General features: G+C 37.7%; 1 protein-coding gene and 1 long non-coding RNA gene across 2 annotated transcripts in view; one reads left to right on the top strand and one right to left on the bottom strand.

Annotated features, from left to right (window-relative positions):
* The window catches only part of LOC147911407 (uncharacterized), a 219,398-nt gene that overhangs the window by 59,895 nt on the left and 137,367 nt on the right, over positions 1-22,136 (top strand). The gene's annotated exons all lie outside the window — the stretch shown is intronic.
* Positions 1-22,136, bottom strand: part of LOC147911412 (phosphorylase b kinase regulatory subunit beta-like) — a 97,870-nt gene that overhangs the window by 21,825 nt on the left and 53,909 nt on the right. The window contains 11 exon segments of the mRNA XM_087428115.1: positions 3,377-3,579; positions 6,445-6,535; positions 8,659-8,716; positions 10,645-10,686; positions 10,689-10,722; positions 11,846-12,008; positions 12,093-12,154; positions 17,225-17,315; positions 17,514-17,596; positions 18,753-18,859; positions 19,339-19,420. Of these exon segments, the coding sequence (XP_087284241.1) occupies positions 3,377-3,579; positions 6,445-6,535; positions 8,659-8,716; positions 10,645-10,686; positions 10,689-10,722; positions 11,846-12,008; positions 12,093-12,154; positions 17,225-17,315; positions 17,514-17,596; positions 18,753-18,859; positions 19,339-19,420 (1,016 nt within the window).

Raw genomic sequence — 22,136 nt, 5'->3', positions numbered from 1 at the left:
AATTACACTGGATTTTTGAGGGAACATAAATCAGCCTAAAATGCTGAATAAGTAGTAAAGGAAAAACTACAAGGGGCTGAAAAACACAGCATTGTAAAATCCTGGGAAACTGTTAACTTTTAATCTAAGGCTTTGTTTAAACCTCTGCAAGGATGACTATCACAAAGAGGCTCTCCTGAATAGAACGTTTACTACAAAGAATGTACTTTGGAAGAGTTATAACCTAACACTTCTCAGTTAGCCTCAGAGAAATGCCTGAGTCTGTGACAACAGAGTACTTTTAATACCCTGGATGGATATGGAGAATCACATTCCTTTTCATTTAGAGACAACTCACATGGAAGACCCATTTCTGTATCCTCATATGTAGTCAAGAGGCTGGAGTTGAAAATATTAGATCAGAGATCAAACAAATCACGGTACAATTCAAAGTTCTTATAATTGATTCGAATACTTCTAAATCTTTGAAAAGAGCAATTTTAAGGGATAAAAATGAAGGTGAAGTTCTATGCAGAGTGAATTCACTTCTCGATCAAAAGAAAGAGAAGATAAAGAATAGGAAATTCACCTGAAATATACGATACAGTCATGTGCCGCATAATGACATTTTGGTCAATGACAGATCTCATTTAGGACAGTGGTCCCATAAGATTAGTACCATACAGGCTAGATGTGTAGTAGTCTATACCATCCAGGTTTGTGTGAGTACACTCTATGTTTGCACAATGACCAAACTGCCTAATGATACGTTTCTCAGAACGTATCTCTGTCGTTAAGTGATGCATGACTGCCACTGAAATCAGGCAAATAGTTTAAAAAATAATCTCAACTAAAACTGAAAAATATAACTTATAAAGTAGAAATCTCCTAGAGAAAATAACTGATTTCATTTATGTATATTTTTCAGATATTTTTCCACACATGTATTACACATATAGATGTACAGTATTATTATTGTTCTTTTATAAAAAATGGAACAATACATTTGTAACTCATCTTTTTCACTTAATTTATCTTGGACATTTATAACTGTCAGTATATAGACTTCATCTTGTTTCTTGTAATGGTTGCACAGCATTTTACTGTATGGCTATAACAATTTATTTAAACTGTTTCCTACTGATGGATATCTGGGTTGTTCCCAGTGTTTCACTATTTCAGACAATGCTGAAATGAAGATTGCTGTAAAACACGTCCAAATTCCTAAAATGAGAGTTGTTGAAACAAGAGGTATGCAGATACTGCCAAATAAGCAACTAGTTTTTTATATGTAATTTTTTGAAGGAAAAAAACGGGTAATCATTTTTCATAAAGTGCTTCATACTCACATGCAAAATTAAAACTAAGAAATGAAAAGAAAATCAATCCAACAATAAAGAAGAAAGGAAAAAAGTAACAACAAGAAAGCATGGTAAATAGAAAACATAAAATAAAATGGCAGGAATAAGTCAAAATAATAAGAAATAGCACAAATGTAAAATATATATTTCTATTAAAAGATAATCTGAGGGGGCTGGCCCAGTGGTGCAGCGATTAGGTGCACGCGCTCCGCTGTGGCAGCCTGGGGTTTGCAGCTTCGGATCCCAGCCATGCACCGAGGCACTGCTTGTCAAGCCATGCTGTGGCGGCGTCCCATATAAAGTAGAGGAAGCTGGGCACGGATGTTAGCCCAGGGCCAATCTTCCTTAACAAAAACAGGAGGATTGGCGACAGATGTTAGCTCAGGGCTGGTCTTCCTCAAAAAAAAAAAAGATAACCTCAGAATTGATTGAAAATAAATACAGCATAAATGCTGAATATATAATATATATCTATACAAAATGAAAAAAGAACATTGAAGGTAAAGGGATGGAAGACAGTATACCAAGCTAATAATGACGGAAAAATAAAGCAGGCACAGCAGTAATATCAGACAGAAAATAATTCAGTTGTTATATTTTATGCATTGTAATGGTCTCATGGTTACATAAAAAGTCCTTAACTTTTAGACATACACACTGAAGTATTTACAGATTAAATGACATGATGGGTTTGCTTTAAACCTAGAGGGTATGTGTGTGGGGGGAGGAGTGAAATAAGATTGTCATATGATGACAGTGGTGGAGCTGGGTGACAGTATGGGCACACAGGGCTTTACTACACTATTCTCTATATGCAGATATATCTCTATATCTCTATTCTGCAGATGTTTGAAATTAAAAAAAAAATTTTTAAGAATTCAAGTTGCAAAGCAATAAATGACACACAGATATAGTGGTAAAAACTATAAAATAACATGGACAAAAGTGAAGCTTTAAAATATATAAAGCAAAACTGACAAAAATGCAAAGAGAAACTAACATCTATAATTATAATGAGAAAATTTTAAGACTTGATCAGCAATCGAGGATCAGGCAGAACAGAAATAGTAGAGATACTGATGATCCCATTGTACAATTTGCAAGTGATACTTACTCACATTCACACACATTCACCCATATTTGTGCCCAACAGAGACTATATCTTCTTTCCAAACACTTGAGGAACACCCCAATGACCACATGTTAGCTTCCTCTATATGCTCAGGTATCGTTTCACTCTTTCACAATTAGAACATATTCACGTGACACTTGTACAATCAAAAATATATTTAAAAAAGGAAAGAAACATGTCCACTTTATTTGGTTGTGACGGGCTTTTTAGACAGGCTGTCTCATTTCATGTCACAGGAAACAATGGGCTGTGATGAAAGCGAGGGCAGAGGTCAGTCATCTGTCCCAGGTCACTGAGAGGAGAAGCTCTCCTGAGTGCCCACGTCGGGTCAACTCGCCTGACCACATGGCCTCACAAAACTCTTGATTAAGAAAATTCAAGATCACAAGAGCCTTACTTTCAATTTCTTCTCCAAACAGAACACTTATGATTTTTATGATTAAAAACAGACTCTGGTAGAATATGGACACAGCAGAATATTCTAAAAAGGATCAAATTTTTATCTGAGTATGTCCTCCTGACACTCTTTTTACTGAAAAATCATTCTTAAGGCTTATCCACTTTATTTACAGGAATTTTTACAAGTATTATGCTTAGTGGTTTTTTTGTTTGTTTGTTTGTTTTTAACATGACACGGCTGTTTAAAATCCCTGGAGTTTGATTTTACCAGAGACCGAGTTACTTCACCACGTCCAACATGGGTGTTAAACAGACAGGAGGATTCTTTCAGGGCACTGGTATTCATTTCTTCATTTCTCCAGACACCACCTGTATGACTTAGGGAAAAGACACACTTTCCTTAATACCTACCAGACCTGGGGCAGCACTTCACCCGGAGAGGCTGAGACTGTTAGAGGACAGCTTGAACGGTTCTCTTTATGCAAACACAAAGTACTTTACTCACCCAATTCATATTTTCAGCATGCCATTGAATAACTCAGGGTTATTGGAGATGATCCAACCAATATGGATGACCAGTTCTTGCTGAAGGACCGCTTCCCTCTCATCGTGGGTATTACACTTGTAATAGATGATGTTCTTAATCACTCTTGGAGACAAAGGATTAGAGATAACCTCTTCTTCATGCCCAAAGGCACCAAGAGTCACCTACAAGTGGCAGAATTTTATTGGAAAAATTTCCTAGCTACTAAAAGATAAAAGAAAGAAATTCAAGGCTCAGGATGACTGGCAGGCTGAAATGACTCTATGCAAGCTAGGGAATTAGGTAGAATAACTGTTCCTGCTATTTCTTAAAATGGCTTTCAAAGCACGACTCCCACTGGAGTTCATGATGGTTCACAGTCTGGTCTAAAATATAAGGGCAGGTGAGGGTCCCAGTTAGGGGAGTGGAGGTGAGTAGATAAAAGCAGGAAAGGAATATAAATAACTATTAAGGCAAAATTATTCTGAATAACTTTAGTAGTAGAAACTCCCCAGAGAAACCAGAATACATTAAATACTTTACTGCACAGTCTACACAATTTAGTATTCGAGAGTATATTTTTTGCTTCTTTTATAGTTTCTCATGTGAAACTTTCTGTTCTTTAACAACACTGTGAGGTTTTCAAAGGCAAGCGTGAGGTCACATAGTTGTAGTGTAGCCCCACTTTTCCTGGCATAGTGCTAGGCACCTAGGGGGTGCTAAAATGCTTGTTGATGTATCTCTCACCTGTGGAGGGGAATAAACGCGCTGCCTATGAGCCTGGGAAACGAGGAAGCACAGAGGGAAATGGCAACGAACATTCAAAGCAGCAAGTGCAGCTGAAGCTGGCAAGAGGAATACCCTGGTCTCTCCCTCTCCTCTATCCTTAGATTTTGCCTCCCAGAAGAGTCTGTGGCCCTTCCTTCCTCCTCATAATCTCTCTTCTCTCTCTCCCTCTCTCTTCCATGTACAGTACATGTTTATAAGAAGCAGGAAAAAGAAGAGCAGATCAAAGGGCCCTTGTGTTTTCAGAGATGAGGGGAGAGAGCAGAACATGGGGTCTTTTGCCCTCGTTTTGTGAAGGAGTGAAAATTGAGAACTACTGGTTTATTATATCACAAGTGGTACCAACCTGTTAGTCCAAGTGCAATTACTTTTATTAACATGTCAGTGTGTAAAGAAGAAAACAAACAGAAGACACATCATTGACTCTGAAAGCAATGATGACTAAACCACTCTTTCATTCCAGAGAGCTTGAGGTGATCTGAAAGTGCTTTGCAGGAACAATATTACTTCAGTTCTCAGGGTGGCATTTCATTAATGAGCAAATGCAAACTTTGAATGCTCCATTCTCATTTCTTTTTTGTAAAGGGGTAAGATGCAGTCAGTGAATGGACTTCATGCACCTGAAGCAGAGCTGTCAGCCTCCCAGGCCTACCCAGCTCCCTAAGTGACTGTCTTCTTGGGAGATGTGCTAGTCTGATGGGCAATTGTCTAGCCACAGCCTCAGGACAGGCTCCAAGGCTTCCAGGATGTGGGGAGCAGAGTCTCGAGATCACAGGCTGCAAGCCACTCTAGATAGTGTACACAATGGACATGACAACTCTAACCTACTCCCTCCCCAAGTGTCAGGTGCCAGAGACCCCAAAGATCTCCAAAGCCTTCTCATATGATCATACATGGTAGAATTCACTATATTTTCAAACATACTACAGGGGCCTAAAATCCAAGAAACAACAGCTTCCTAGAGCCTATTTACTTTCTTTCAGAGGTGGCTCATCCAGGGCACCAATACAAGACTCTGCAGCTGGAGGTAAGGACTGTAGCGAGAAAATGTACTGGGTAAGTGACCTCCTGTGCTCTGGTCTATTTAGCTGATAAATGAGGATGAAAATTCTACCTTTTAATAATTTGCAGAAAACAGAAAATAACATGTGAAAATGATTTAACTTTTTCTCAGGAGTTTTTTATTAGTATAATCATTTTTTCATTATAATTAAATATTACAGGATAAAATAAATAGCTTATTCTTCTAACATTTCAAAAGCTGGATATCAAGATGAAATACTTTCCCTTTTAATGAATTAAGAGCCCTGAAATATGAGCAATGGGTTGATTCCATTAAAGAGGGTTGAAGTATTTCATATTATTAAAGCTTATTAGATCCCTAGCTTATCTGTCAGGAAGACACAGTAAAGCACACATATTCCTGAAGAAGAGAAAGAAAGCAAACAGGTTTTCATTCCAACCAAATGATGACTCAGCCAGGTAATTAGAGCTTATAGAAAACAAAGCAAAAAATGACAGCCACACCCCACTCTGCATACACACATGCACAGGCTCAATCCAACACACATTCACCAAGTGCCTATTCCAAGGCCTCGTGCTGGGCATACTGGGACCGGTGCTGGACAAGACCTGGGCCCTGACTGCCAGGGGTCCACAGCGTACCCTGGGGTGAGAGACACACATCCAAATGAACTGGGACCCAGGGCAGATCGTGAGACGTGTCACAGGCCTGTTGGGAGAACCCAGAGGAGAGAAGAACTGCCAGGTGGAGATGGCTCTGCAAGGAGGAGCAGACAAGAGCTGGCCTTGGTGTGAGGGGAGGAGCGCGAGGGAGAGGCGGCCCAGGGGGTTAGGGATCTGGGGAGTCAGTGCATTTGTAAGGGGGTGAGGAATCTCATGTGGAGCAGGAGGGAAATGTGCCCTTCACTAGTGACCGGTCTTTGCTCCTATACATATCTGGAGTACTTCAGTAAGTATTAGTCCATTTTCTTAATTAGCATCTTCACTGATCTCAAGTTAATAGAGGAGTTGAAAATTAAAGCTCTAAGGTGCAGCAGGAAAAAGGGATGGTCTATTTAGTATCTGCGCATCTTTAAGACTAAATTTTGCTTGGAAAAGGAGCCTTTTGTAGAAACGCCTGAGCCACTGCTAATGTGCCTGTGAGAGGCCAATACACTGAGGCTGCCAGATTTAAAGGCAGGGTCTTACCCAGAAACCTTTGTGACTGTGACCGAGTAAGAGTCTGAAAATCCGATACTTACCTGTTTGCCCTGCACTAAAACATTAGTAATGGATGGGGCCAGGCTGTCCACTACTTTACTTAAAAGACTTGCTGCACGGCACACAACCGACCTGGGGGCAAAGAATAAAGCAGGCCAGAGGGTGACAAATCTAAAAGATGATGAATGAATAGCGCCCTGAATGGGGAGACTTAAAAACATACTCAATTAGGTCCTCATGTAATAATGTGGAGGAAACGCTGAGCCGAAGACAGTGGACCCTGCAGCAGAAAACTCCAGAATTAGGGAGGGGTCCCTCATCCTCACCTCTGCCACCAGCATTATTCATGCCATTATCAATCTATAAGGAAAGAAAATAGAGCCTAACTATCCCTTTCATGGGGAGTGGGACAGGAGGAGGAACTGAATATTCTGATTTTGCGTTAAAAAATTCATTAAGTCTGTCACTGGTACATGACATCTATTTCTATAACCACTTTAAATCATGTTTCTTTTGGTGTCTAGATAACCAAATCCCTGGATTAGGGAACTCACTTAATATTCAATTTTAGGAAGTGATACAATGAAATACCAATATTTTTTTTCTTGATAAACCCAAAATGTTGGAAGAAAGAATTCACACTGCTATTTTTACATTTCTGAAAGTCTCAGACTGTAGGGAGAACAGATTTTTTGAAGCACAGCACATGCAACACATAAGACATTTTTTCCCCTCAAAAGTAAAAATTCATGTGGAACTTTTAGATGGAGAAAATACAATAAAAATGTAGGTTTAAAACTGTTTCCTTATATTTCAGGATATCCATGGAAGCTGACCTATAAAAAACATTTATATTCCGTAATCTCAACATAGACGGACTAGTAGAAAATTCAGTCAATATCTGGTAAAGTTAGTGAAACAAACACTTCCTTCTTTTAGACAAGGTTTCACCCACACACTATGAGACCAAAAAACATGTTTAACCCTCACAATGCAAATAAGCCCACACGTTTCAAGCAGCTTGAGTTTCCACATTCTGTGCATGTTACCTGTTTCCCATGTACCAGAAAAGTGGTAATGTGTGGGGCTATAGAGGAAGAACATTTCTGGGTAAATGCAGCCCCGTAGCGCACCGCCAACCTGAGTGTGTCAGTGGAAAGCCATAAAAGGGAAAATACGGTGAATAAAACTTCCAGGAGTCTGTTCTTTTAAACATAACATGACTCTAAATGTCTGCTCGTTAATGATTTATCTAAAATGCAAGTATAATACATAAAGCAAAAATAGGTTTGCTTAGACAAAAATATGATTATAGACGACATTTGAAATTTACTGGCTAAAAAATATCTATCAGCTTCCGTGCCTTACTGTGCTAAGAATTTACAGTGAAAATTTGAGATTTAACCACAGGATGATTACATTATTTCTTCTAGGTTGGAATGGTATATTTACTATAAATCTTAGAGTTGAAACAAAAATAAGAGATTATTTTGTCTAATCCTCTTACTTCAGAGATTAGAAACCTGAGGCTCACTGAGGTTAAGGGAGTTTCTTATTACACTGTTTCAGACTTTTTTTTCAAAATTAGATAATAATGGGTCATTTAAAAAATATATATACTCTTACTTTCAAAATATTAGATTCTGCTAGTAAAACTGTTAGAACTGCTTTCAAGTGCAGAAGACCATGCATTTAGGCATACCTATCCAATTGTGAATTTAAACAATTTTATCGCAACCTACATAATTTTTTTTCAATCTCTAGGAAGAGACTACCTTTGCGGAACATATCAGTTATTTATGAAGCAACTACAGTCACTGGGATTCAGTCAACTTAAGTGGTAAGAGAACTACCTTCTAAGTATATTATTTTTTGCTTATGATTAAATGAACCATTGGTCTCTTTTCATGGCCTTCTATAACAGAACAGGTTTCCTGAATACAAATTAGAACCTAAAGCACCTTGCTGGGACAGAGTGGGTGCAGGGTAGGAAAGAGTCATTAACATATGGTTCCAGTGAATACTCTCCAGGTTCTATTCCAATGGAAGTCTTTATTCCCAGACATTTTTTAAATATCTTGAGAGAGCCATGATAAGATCCTTAGAAAGTAGACAGAGTCACTGTGCCATTACCTCGGAGTTTAAAAGTAAAAATTAGGATGAATAATTATCTTTAAGATTGGTCCATCATCTTTAGGCTATTAAACATGACAACACAAAAAATAAAACACAATGACAAGGACACTAATACCAACCAAAGCTTTTTGCTGCCAGCTCTTCTATAGACTCTCTCAATGTGCTCAGAAACGGTACCTAGACATTGGATAACAGAGTCTTTGTTGAAAAAAGCTTTTAATTAAATGCATAACATTTATTCTCCTTTAAAAAAAATCACCCTTGAATTTTCATTTTGTTCCACTAGAGCTGATACATCCATTCATTAACATTCTGAACTACCTGACATATTATGTAACCTGTATATATAATGTGAGTGTCCCCAGCCCTAGTTACTATTTAGTTTGAGTATACGATTTTGGTGAGTACTCTACTTCTGGAAATTTATTCTTTTCTTAATTAATATGCAAGCTAAGTTTTTAACAAATAAAAATGTTATTTTAATTTACTGCAGAAAATAAAAAACAGAATATAGCAAATTGAACAAATACCGTAGACTCTGAATATATATGATTCTTGATTTGTTTGTTCAACAAAATTTTATGGAGACTGTTACATGCATGATCACGCCAACATACCCCAGTGCTCAAAAGACATCACTGGGCTTCATTCTTTGGCAGCGATTTACATGCAACCTGGCCTCATGACTGGTTTGTTAATAAATTAACAATGTGACAGGACAAAGTACCAAAAAAGAAACAAGGGTAAAGAACAAGATCTTTATCATTTTCCCCTGAACTTATTTTTATAGCTTTATAACAAATTGGATAAAATTATATTCAGATTCTGTTAGATGTTTACGATTTTCAATGTATCACAAAGTTTTACAGATTTAAAACATTTAAAGTCTTTCAAATATCTAAGTAAAAGATGAGTATTATCCCCAAGTTTAGAAAAATGGTTTAAAAATAATTCTCTCAGCATTTTCATTGTAAAGTATTTTATATAAATTTTGTTTTATCTTAAAGCACTACTAAAATAACCATTCTGAATTCTAGGTTCCTAATGAAATGTTTGCTTTTTAAAAATCCTATTGTTTTAGTTAAAGTATAAATTTCAATGAATGTCCTCAATATAATTGGGATTCTGCTTATACTTATAGTTTCAAGACTAATTACAAACATGAGACATTCTATTGGAAATTTGCTTAGAGTTCTTCTGCCTTTAATCAGTTAACAGAATTAAAACTATTCAATTCACATGTGTAATACACAAGAAGGTTATCTCTTAGCTATAATAATGCAAAAACTAAGTAGACCTTATTTGAATAAATAATATTGTTTAGTTTACTATCAAAACTATAAATCTTATTAATTACATTGCTGTTTAGAATGCTGGCTCAATTTCCAATTCTAACCAAATCAACATGCCTCTCTGGACAGAAGACTTTCAGATGAGCCAAAAACTTCAAGTAGCTAGACGTTAAGTACTTGAAATGTATTCTACATTATTCTGTATTATAACATGCCAGAAGCAGACCATGATGTAGAATTCAAGAATTCCTTAGAGTAGTGACTCAATATACAAGTGTGGATTTCAGGAATAATTGGGTTTCATCCTTAATGCAGAGTGGACATGGATACGATTAGCAACAATTTATTTTTGTTAACAATCTTTAAAGCACTGTTCTATTAAATACCATGTTCCATTCCAAACGACTGCTGCAGACCATGAGGGAGCTAATCTTCATAGCTATAATGATTCAATACTGTTTTTGAAAACACACAGAAAATAAAACTAGAGACAGAAACTGGCGATAAACAACTATGGCGTTATCAGAGGTTAACAGTCACAAGCAGAATCCAGGCTCCAACTCCATTCAGACAATCAGAGAAACAATCAAGCATCACTGCACAAAGGCAATCAGGAGTTCAGACATCAGTCTATTCCACTCTAGGGGTATGAATGAACATTTTCCATTTAAAAGCAAAAAAAAAAAAAGGGTTTAATGAAGGAGAAAATAACTTGTAGCATTTTAGTGGATGTTCATTATGCATATTGGATATATGTTCAAGAATAGAGAGGTCTTATTATTTAAGAAGGTTCTCTTAGACATGAACTCTTACCTTCCTTTGTGATGAAGTTGGGGCCTTCTCTTTTGAGTAGTACAGCAGGATGGCTTGGCTAGCCAAACAATTGCAGTCCTGAAAAAATAAATCACTGTGAATAACTGGAATGAAATGGGTACAAAAGTTACTAATCACAGGGGTAACTATTCATGAAACCACATGATGCAGAGAGGAAATATTCTGCTTTGGAACTGAGGAAAGATAAAATGTCACTGATATACTCAACAAGCATAAGATGACATTATACAAATATTTATCCTAGATATCTTGGAGACAGAGGGTAGACAAGCTGGCTTCCTGAGGTATATCAAATTTTCCAGGAAACAAGATAAGCAATGGATAGAAAATATGGTGTCTACAAGCCTTAATATTGATTCTGCCACTCTCTGAGAGATTTAGCCACTTCATTTAACCACTCCCTTCTTGACTTTACTTAATCATAAATGGGAGACCATGTTGCTATCCACCCATTGTGAAGAGATGGATGAAAGGAGGGGACATGTGTAGAGTGCTTATTATATATTAGGGCACTGTGCTATGTGCTTTATGCCTCTATATCATCTTTATGCTTATGCAGATCTATAGATAATATCGATCAATAACAAAGACTGAGGATGTCTGGCAGGATATATATTTAGCCTATATACTCAAATTTGTATGGTCCAACAAGACATCACCGTGCTTAGAATTTCATTTCCTTGGATAAGTACTACTACCCCCACCCCTCCTCTTCTAAAATGCAAATAACCTTAGGGAAGGTACACTATTAGGTTGCTAAGATAATGTTCACATGGACGTGGTCATAGAATTGCTTTCCTCAGTGACTGCAGAGACTTAAAGCAAGTATTAGTCCTAAATATGGGTCAGGAGAGAGGATCCAGGCTGGGAAAAAGGCACTGAGCGAGAAATATGGAGATGCCAAAGGCAACTATCACTGATTTAACTTCTTTAATGGTCCATACAATGCTTTCATACCCACGACAACCCGACTCATCCCCACTCCTTCAGCATCTGTAAAACCCCCTCGCTAATGTTAGAGAGAACAACCTCTCTCTATTGCCCTGGGTATAGATAGGCCATCCACCTCCAGGCTGATGGCTACCTTCTCTGAGAGGACAAAAAGAAACACGGCTTGCCCCTGTGAGTTCCTGCTCTGCCAGCCTCACTCAGGGCCATGTGGGAACTGCATCTTCCTCACATTCAGCTTTTGAAGAATCTCATGGGGGGGTCTGTTTTTCCATTCAGTAACCACGACATCCGACTGCTGTTCCAGTTCAGGAGCACTGGCCGCGCTGCATTGTCGTGTGACTTTTGAACGTTTGGGAAGTTCTAATTCCTCAAAACTCTTACATTCCGGAAGCCTAGTATTTAAAAGAAGAAGTTTCAGATTTCCTGCATTTCTAATGTAATCTCAAGAAACATAGTAATAACTCAAAGGGACTTACTCTTCTGTGTCACTGATTCGTAGGAAGTCAAGCTGTTCCACCACAGCTCCAGATATCAGCGTCTGAAATGTGATTGAGAAAAGATTCACAACTCTTAAATTCATCAAGCCATACCCTTAGGATCTGTGCATCAACTTCTCTGTAAGTACATAATACTTCAAAAAGAAGAGTCTACTTATAAAATATACATAATTCTTAAGTAAGTTCTTAAACGAGCATTCTAAAATCAGACAGGTTTTCACATACAAAAAAACTCCCTGAAGTAGAACATACACATCAAGCTACAAGTTCATGAGTCATAATAAATAGGAAAGTGAATGTGAGATGAACTGTATTTTCTCTCTGTTCTTAGAATTGTGGGTATTTATTTTTAAGCTGGAATTAAAATTCAGTACCCATCAAAATGTTGAAAAATACTTTGAAATTCAAAAAATATGAAATACTAAAATTGTTTTGGGAAAAGACAATGTGAAATTGCACTTTCTATTCTGCTACTATAATATATTTCAGGGTCATCCAATGATGGGATACTGCCAAGTCTCCATCTTTCAGGATCATGAAGATGTTGACTATCTAGGCCAGGGCTTCTCTACATCCTGGCAACCAATATTTGGTCATTTTATTTTGCATTAGTTCCTGATTATAGGTTGATTGTACCAAATGAGGCCAAATTCAAACACACTTTTTGTTTGTTAGTGGTTCATGGTGAATAGTATAAATGAATGATAACCGACAATGATTTTTAGCAATATGTGTCACTTCTAATTATCTGATGAATTGTCAGATAAAATTGAGAAATGTACTACATAAAAAACAGGCCATAAATTATTATTTTAAAAATAAGGCAATTCTTCAATCAAAATTGCCTTGCATATATTACTTTCTCTGTTTTCTCACTGTTCGTTTCAAATGTGAAGCAACGGGACACAGGGAATGCTGCTCTTGTCGGCTAACCACCAGAGCTGTGCTGCCTGCTCCTCGAGTGGAAACCCGTAAACCAAGTGGATCCTCAACAAATACCCACTCCAAATGGCAAGATGGAAGTGTTACTAGCCATCATGCTAAAGCCTCCTTGCAGAGTCTGAGGGAGAAAGGCCAAACATGCAACTGACGTGCACATTCTTCTGTGGCCCAGCCACAGCCAGGGTCTGAGCACAGTCTGTGCCTGGGTGGAGAGCAGTGCTGAGCACGATAAAAGTCTGTTGAGTGATACTTCCTAAGATGGAGGCTCACATCTACACATCCTGCTTTCTAGTTAACTAATTTAGATGAATATTTAGACAAATATTTATTGAACACCTACCATATGCCAGGCACTATACTGGGTATTGAGGATACAGCGTGTACAAAATACACAAAATTCTTGCCCTCTTGAAATCGACCTTAGGTGTGTGTAGGAAGCAGACAATAAACAAACAAACAGAAACCTAAATATGTTATATCAGATGATGATAAGTGCAAGTAGAAACAGGAAAGGTAGGGGATGGGCAGTGCCGGGGCAGGGGAGTAGGAGGAGGCAGATTTGCCATTTGATATAGGTGATCAGAAAAGACTTCTCTAATAGGGAGAAATGTAAGTAGAGACTGAAGGAAGGACTGTAGTCAATGATATGGATCTGAGGGAAGAGTACGCAGGGCTGAGGAACAGCAAGTGCAAAGGCTCTGAGGCAGTAGCATGCTTGGTATGTTTTAGGAGCAGTAAGGAGGACAGTGTGGTTGCAGCAGGGTAGACAGAGGGAGAGTGGTAGAAAGATGAGGTCAGAGAAGAAGGTCCATGCCATGGACAGTACAAAGACCACTGGCTTATGGCCAGTAGGAATTTAGGCAACTAGTATAAAAATCTAGGTAAGAGATGACGGTAGCTTGGATCATGATGTTAGTGCTAGAAGTGATGGGAAATGGTTAGACTCTGGATATAATCTGAGGATAGAGAAAACCGGATTTGATAATAGAATTGTAATGTCGGGCATGAAAGAAAGAGAAGAATCAAGAATTATTTAATTCTCAAAGCCAATAGCTAATATCAAAAACATAAAAAATTTTTGATTTAATATTTTCTATTTTTATTAGCCTACCCACTTATATCCTAATTCAGTCCATAAAGTAAATGTTTAATCTGAGTTAATAGACAAATGCTAAATTCCATTAATAGTCTCTAGAGCTTTCGATAAAAAAAAAATTCAATTGGTTGCAGAGGCTCCTAAATTAGTTTCATAAACAAATTTGCTAGGCATTAATACCTTAGTCCTGATGGTAGTTAAATAACTTAATATTGTAATATATGTGGCAAATGCAATATAATATTCAAGAAGTTATCCTGCTCTGTGATACTCAATTATATCCCATCAGGTCCTTTCCAACTGAACATCCCACCTCCGACTGCACTCTATCCCACCATTCTGCATCCCTACCTGGCTTTGTTTTCGGTTTGGCTCCCCCACTAGAATAAGTCCCATGAGATCAAGTACCTTGCATATTTTTTTTACCACTATATCCCCAGTGCCTAGAGGGAGCTCAATAAATGTTTGTTGAGTCAATGAACCAATATTTACATATTGCCTACAGAGAGAATAGTAGTGAGCAGATTACTCTGGGAATACAGAGATGAATAAAGCTTGGCCTGAAAGAGTTTTCAATCCACAGAGAGAAGGAGACATAAGAAACTAGCTACACCTAAAATAAGAACTACAGGGCCAGCCCCGTGGCTTAGCGGTTAAGTGTGCGCTCCGCTACTGGCGGCCCGGGTTCGGATCTCGGGCGCGCACTGACGCACCGCTTCTCCGGCCATGCTGAGGCCGCGTCCCACATACAGCAACTAGAAGGATGTGCAACTATGACATACAACTATCCACTGGGGCTTTGGGGAAAAAAAAAGAAGGAGGATTGGCAATAGATGTTAGCTCAGAGCCGGTCTTCCTCAGCAAAAAGAGGAGGATTAGCACGGATGTTAGCTCAGGGCTGATCTTCCTCACAAAAAAAATAAATAAATAAAATAAAATAAGAGCTACAGCAAAGGTTCAAGTAAAATGCCATAGAAGGACAGTGGAAGGAGAAATTAATTTCAGTCTTGCAGACTTCACTAAAGAGGTGACATTGACCTAAGTTATAAAATTAAAGTATGACTTAGAGAGAAGGAAAAAAAAAAAGAAAAAGTCAACTCTAGAAGGAAAAAAAAAGAAAAAGGCAACTCTAGAATAGAGTAACAGCATCAGCAGGAAGAAAATTCCAATTACATTCCGATATTTTCAAGTATGCAGTATACTTGGGGAGGGGAGGGCAGGGCTGAGAATGACCTGCGTGGAAGGACGTCCTGGCTGATGAAGCTGGGAAGTGAGGCTGAGGCCCAGTGACGAGCGAGACTGCGGATCATGGGCCAAAGAAATTTGAAAGGGCTTGAAAGAAAATCCGAAAGAAACATATAGGTGCCGTTTTCATTGCTATATTCAAGAGAAGACAAAGGCCGGGGTGGGGGCAGGAGGGGTTGTTGTTTGATGGGTGTAGAGTTTCAGTTTTGCAAGATGAAAAGAGGATTATTCTCTGATTAAAGATTCTGTACTCATGAGTATAGGGCACAGCAGAGAGCAGGAGATGTAAAGATTAAACAATGGATTAAGTGAATACAGCACAGTGGGACCCCCTGGCTCCCTTCCTCCATCTTGTTCTCAGGACATGGAAGCAAAATGTATGCCCTTCAGGTTGGAGGTTAGATGTTCATTTTCTGGGGAAACTAAAGAGTCCAGGAGAAAAAAATCTCCAGATATTGGCACTGGGGTTTCCCCCAACAAAAAGGGCCCTTGCCACCAGACCGCCTTATAATTATAAATGAATTCATGACAAGAATCCTTATTCCCAAACACACAACTTCCAATAAACTTTTTACTCTTTCACTCTTAAAAATGAATGGATAGCTAAAGATTACCACACATCTGACATATGCCTCCAACATGAAAGACTAACCCCCCAAAAATAGAGAAAATAAACCTGAAGGAGATAATGTGGAGAAGAAAATTTCAAAAACTGTCTAGTTAATATTCTCAGAAATATAAGATAAAATATAATATCCAGAAAATAAGAACACGATACTATGAAAAGGGAAAATTGAAAACATGATAGCCAAAATACAAAACTTAATAGAGGAGCTGCATGATAAATATCAAAGAAATTGCCCCAGGAAGCATTACAAAAAGGCAAAGCAATAGAAAATAAGGGGGAAAAGATAAAAAGCTTAGATAAAAATCAATCAAATATGCAAAATACAAGCACTAGTAAATGAATATACAAACATGCCATTTATAACATCACTACGTAAGTCTCTCTATATCAATTTTCCTCTATCTTACTCAATATCAAACACCTACTACATGAAAGATTGTATGGGATGATCACAATTTTTTATAGGAAATAAGGCATTTAAGTCCATGATGGACTACAATCTGAGTAGTTTGTGTTAAAGGTCATAAAAAGATGTTAAAGAAGAGAAGTGTCGTGCCTGGTCTGGGTGATATTGTAGAACTGGCCCTTAAAGTTTGGTAAGACTTCAAAGCCCAGAGATCTTGAAAGAAGGAAACGGCGTGAGCAGAGGGGCAGAACCTCACAAAGTTCAGAATACAGTTAATTAATTTGTATTGGCAGAAGGACAAAGAGTGTTTAGTAGGAGATAACTGTGGGCAGAGAAGCTGTTATGGCTAACAGGGAACCACAAAGGGCTTCTGTTATTAGCAGCTGTGAAGATAACGCTGTGAGGTTCTAGATGTAAGAAGGATTATCTCCAGGTTGGAGGTTACTACGGAGCAGGGACAAGAGCACTGGACCAGAGTCAGGCTACCTGATCTCTACCTACCAGCCCAAGATTATACAGCCGGTCACTTCACCACTCTGGACTCCAACTTCCTCAAATGCAAAACTGAGGTTAGAGATGAGCTATTAAAGTCTAAAATTCTGGTTAGGAAACCACTGCAATTGTTCAAGAATCTGACTGGAGGAATCAGATAAACAGGGTGGTGACAACAGGAATAGGAAGGTAGGTACAGAATAAAACCTTACGACAAAAATCTTAAATAGAACATATATTTAAAAACAGCTGTATCTGTAGATTAATTGTCCTGAAAACAGAAACACTGAAATTCAGATTACCTGTAGACGATCAACAGGAACTTTGACTCCTCCAACCATTCCTTTTTTGAAGGCTGCCAGCATATCTAATATGGGGTTGAATCGGCTACCTCTAAAAAATATAAACAGATAAACAAAACGTGCATATTAATAACAATGAGAAATAAATAAGCTAATACTAAATGCCACTTTACATATGCAAAGCACTCTGCCACACACTGAGAGGGATACAAAAAATACGAGGAGGCCCTGCTTCCAAAAGGTTCACAGTGTTAATGGCGGTGAGACCTCATTTCTTTCATCAACCTACCTTATATTGTCTTCCCGGATGAGAACAAGGAAAATGGGACGTCCGTGCATTTTCCAATATTGCTTAATGAACTGTGGTGCATTCTATGAAAACATAAGAATGAAGTAGGATGTAATAGCACAGTACATGAGCTGATCAGGATACTTAACCTTTAGTGGCAAAGAGCCAACAAAACTCATATATCAAGACAATTCACAATCAAACCCTGGATAAGATAAACTACTTAGGGGCAGAAATGTTCTGATACATACAAGTATAAAGGAACGAGTACATACAAGTTAAGATAGAAACCCTTCTGATCTTACACTTTGTTCTTAAAATTAATCAGATCATACATATTTTAAGGCTGCTTTTTTGTTGGTGGCCTAATAAATGGTCCCAGGGAGGAAAAATCAACCCAGGGTTATTATTCAGAAGATTAATTCTCACTCCACATTACTGCGGATTTATATTACAGCGGGTAGAAGAGATTGGACTGAATCTATACAGACCATCAGAAATGTGCAGAGAGTTCTCGATTTGACTCAATTTCTATTGCTGTCATCATCATCATCATACCAAAGACTCACATAACACTTCACCATGTGCCAGGCACTACTCTGAGTGCTTTACATATCTTAACTCATTTAATCCTCAGAACAGCCCTATTATTATTCAGTTATACAGATAAGAAAACAGGGACACAGAGAAGTCAAGTAACTTGCCCAAGATCACACAGCTGGTAAATAGTGGAGCCAAGATTAAGCAAATGCAATCTGGCTCCAGACTTCATGCTCTGAACCATGACTCTAAGCTTCTCTACTCTGCAAACGGAAAAGGGGGTAGGGGAGATTTTAACTGACTGAGTGTTATGAGTTAGTTGAGGTTTTACTTGGCATTCTTCACAAATAAAATCATTTTGCTAACTCAATTTTTGTTCAAAAAGAGATATACTATTGCTGTCGTATGAACATGGTTTCCAAAACTGCTCCCTCTCTGCTTTTACAAACTAGATCCTTTCCTTCCATTTGTAGAAAGGTATATCAAGCAAAGTCATACAACTTTATATAAAACAGACTCCGTCTGTTATTAATAATGCTACAAGCAATTTAACTCTTTCTCCCAAAGCAGATGTTTTACTTTCACATTTTACACTGTGTTAACCCAGTGTCACAGATGCCCAGGAGCACTCAAGTTAACAACATAGGATAAAATCAGTAGAAACAAAGTCATCCCATTTCAGCAAAAAGGTGCTCTGACCTTTATATCATCTATCAGCAGTAAAACATCTTGAGACATGTAGAAATCACTTAGGTCGAAGATGATAAGATAACAAACCACAGTCTTTCCTAAAATGCGATAAATCTGTAATAGATAATTAAAAAAATAAATAAATACAAAACAGACCAAAGGCAAAGGTAAAGCTTAAGTCCTAATAAAAATTAAAACTGATATTTAATCCTGAATAAGGAAATAATATCTTGTGAAATTCACATAATATTAAGAAAGTTTAAAGTTTCTTGATTGGATCAGTATGCTAATAAACTTAAAGTAGTCCACCTCTACTATGATGGAAAAAGCCTCTGTTTGAGTAAATACTGTTATAGTCAAATATCTTACAACGCTTAAAAATAACATAGCAGTGAGATGCTTATTCATTCCTAGAAGACTTCTGTAATATCATACAAGACAAATAATAAGATTTACTTGTAGAAAATAATAATTCAGGTAATTAGCCCAAGTATATAATGAAATGTGAGCATGGATGCATAGCAGGTCAAATATCATTTCAGTCTGTGGTATTATAACCTGAACACTGCTCTACAAGGAAAATGCATGAGCATCTTTGATGTCCCGAGGCAGCCAATGGGCCTATCTGGCCTTCCGGAGAGTCCTAACTTTTCTTTGATACCCAGATGGAAATAAGCCTGTAAGACATAAATTTGTGAATCAGAGTCAGGCAAGAATCCATACTGTTCTTTTGTTGCCCCTTTTCCCCCCTGACTATTGCCCTGCTAATTTCTGATCTTTCTAGAGAAAAAGAGGCCAGGGAAATCTTATTCAGTGAACTTGTAGGAAAACAAGCTAGCCAATGATGTCCACTTAGATTCTGGGGCCCTGAGAGATTTCAGAGCAAAGCTTCTGCAGATCCACTTAGCAACATCCTAAAATTTGATATTGTTCTTATGCTATCATAAATGTACAACTTGCACAGCTCTGTCTGATTCACAAAAGAATACAGAGACAAATGCTTTCTGTGTGATAAAAAATCTGGCTATTTAAGTTTTAAAAAAACGGGGCCACACATCTCCTAATAGATTCCCACCCTCAAGTATTTCCCACCAAAATGGAAATTGTCTTTATTGATTTTTCTGATCAGAGGAATTTTATGAAAAATTTAAGCCATATGCTACAGGTGAATGGTCCTATTTACTCTCACAACCCCTTAGGCAACTACTATTTCACTTCGGTGTATGTTGAAAGGAACGTAATTTATTGTGTGATCCCTAAGAAACACCAAAGTATAAGATAGGGTTACAGATTTTTTTTTTTTGAGGAAGATCGGCCCTGAGCTAACATCTGCCAATCCTCCTCTTTTTGCTGAGGAAGACTGGCCCTGGGCTAACATCCATGCCCATCTTTCTCTACTTTATATGGGACGCCGCCACAGCATGGCTTGCCAAGTGGTGCGTCGGTGCGCGCCCGGGATCCGAACCGGCGAACCCTGGGCAGCCGCAGCAGAGTGCGCGCACTTAACCGCTTGCGCCACCGGGCCGGCCCCAGGGTTACAGATTTTTAAAAGTACATAGTTAAATATTTACATGAATGAGTTCATATACTACATAATCTATTTGGTGTTCCATTTTTTTAAATTTAATACTGTGGTGTTTCAGTTTCAAGATGGTAAATTGAGCCTATGCATTTACTCTACATTTCAATGTTGAAATGATTGAAGAAATATAAAGACTGGAAAAATATCTGTAGAAGTATCAGAAAAAGGGAAAGGTGCCACTGTGGAGCAGAAACTTAGAATTTCTGTAAGGTAAAAGCAGAAAGACTTGGAATGAACTACAAGTTATTCAGTGCCAGAGCTGAGCACTTAATCCAGTCAAGAAGCCTCTTTATCCTGTTTAACACCTATTCCCCGGTGAAGGCAGCTCCCAATATTTTATTTCAAAACTAATTCAGTAAACGCCTTTGAACAGTACAATATTATTTTTTCTCTTTTATATACATTCTCTTTGAAACGTAATGCCAAGTTGGTCACCCTCTAGAAGTAATGGACCAATTTATACCGACATTAACAGTGCATAGGTCCTTTTTGTCACTCTCTTGGGTAAAAATGATACTTCATTTTAGTTTTAAACTACTGTATTCAAATATTTTGTGGTTGACTATTTTCCCATATATTTAATGGCTATTTGTATGTTCTATAACTTTTTTCATTTGTTTCCTTCTCTACTGGGTATTTGTTATTATTTTTGATTTGTAAGAGACCTTGGTATATTAAGAATATTATCCTTTGTATCAAATATTTTTCCCAGTTTGCTCATCTTCAACGCTGTTATGAAATGTGAGAAGAACTGCACAGTACGTCAAACATCATTTCAGCACATGGTATTTCAATCTAAACGTTTTTCTACTAGGAAATTTCTAAAGCATCTTTGATGTGCTAGGTTGCTTATGCTATCTTCAGCTATGTTTAGTTAAATTTGTCAATCATTTCCTTAATGATTTTTTGACACTGGTATTATTCTAAGAATGGACTTCCCCTCCCAACAGTTATAAACTGTTCTCCTATTTTTTCTTCTAGTGATTTTATATTTAAATCATTTTTTAAAAAAATATTTAAATTTTTAATCTATCTAGAATTTATTTTTGTATTTGATGAGAGGTAGAAATCTAACCTAAATTTTCCTAAATGGAAAATCAAATCAACTGTCTCTACACAATCTACTGATTATGATTTGAACTGGTTTCAAATATCAACCTGATCATATACAAAATTACTGTCATCACCAAAGCTCTCTGTTCATTCTGTGAAGGCGCACACATCTATGTCAGAGTTAGCTCTGTGCTTCCTTATCCTTCTGCACTATATGTTCCTAGAGAACAGCATCCCCTGAGTCGGCACTGTGCCTACCATATAGCTTGATGGATGAATGAATGAACTGAATGTCCTCCTGAGCCACATGTGCTGTGTGAATATTGATTCTGGAACAACAGTAGTTTCAGACAAAGTCAACTGGTCAGAAAGAGTACTCTATAAGCATCATTTGTATAGCTTCCCTGAAACTACAGTACATAACACTAGATGGAACCCCCTTTCCCTCAAATATTTTCAATTTTTCAGAAATACATGTATGTCTTTAGACTTCTTTCAGACAAGTGATTGTATTAATCAACCATGCACAAGTTAAAACGTACTCATCTAGGTAGTTTTCCTTTAAATACTACTCTATTACAGTAAAAGGATTTTCCTTAAATTTCTGAACCATGGTACAGCAAGTCTATGACAATTAAGTAATCAGATATGGAATGCCCCCTGCATTTCAGGGTGCAGATAATACTGTCCCCACGTTGAACACATTCACACCATTTAATGCACTGAAACACACAGTAGGGACCAAACCACCCAAAAGT

Source organism: Ceratotherium simum, unplaced genomic scaffold, assembly GCF_057802395.1.
Source record: "Ceratotherium simum simum isolate JZ-2026a unplaced genomic scaffold, ASM5780239v1 HiC_scaffold_43, whole genome shotgun sequence".
Lineage (NCBI taxonomy): Eukaryota > Metazoa > Chordata > Mammalia > Perissodactyla > Rhinocerotidae > Ceratotherium > Ceratotherium simum.
The sequence above is the reverse complement of the archived record's forward strand: the minus strand, read 5'-3'. Positions and strand labels throughout refer to the sequence as shown.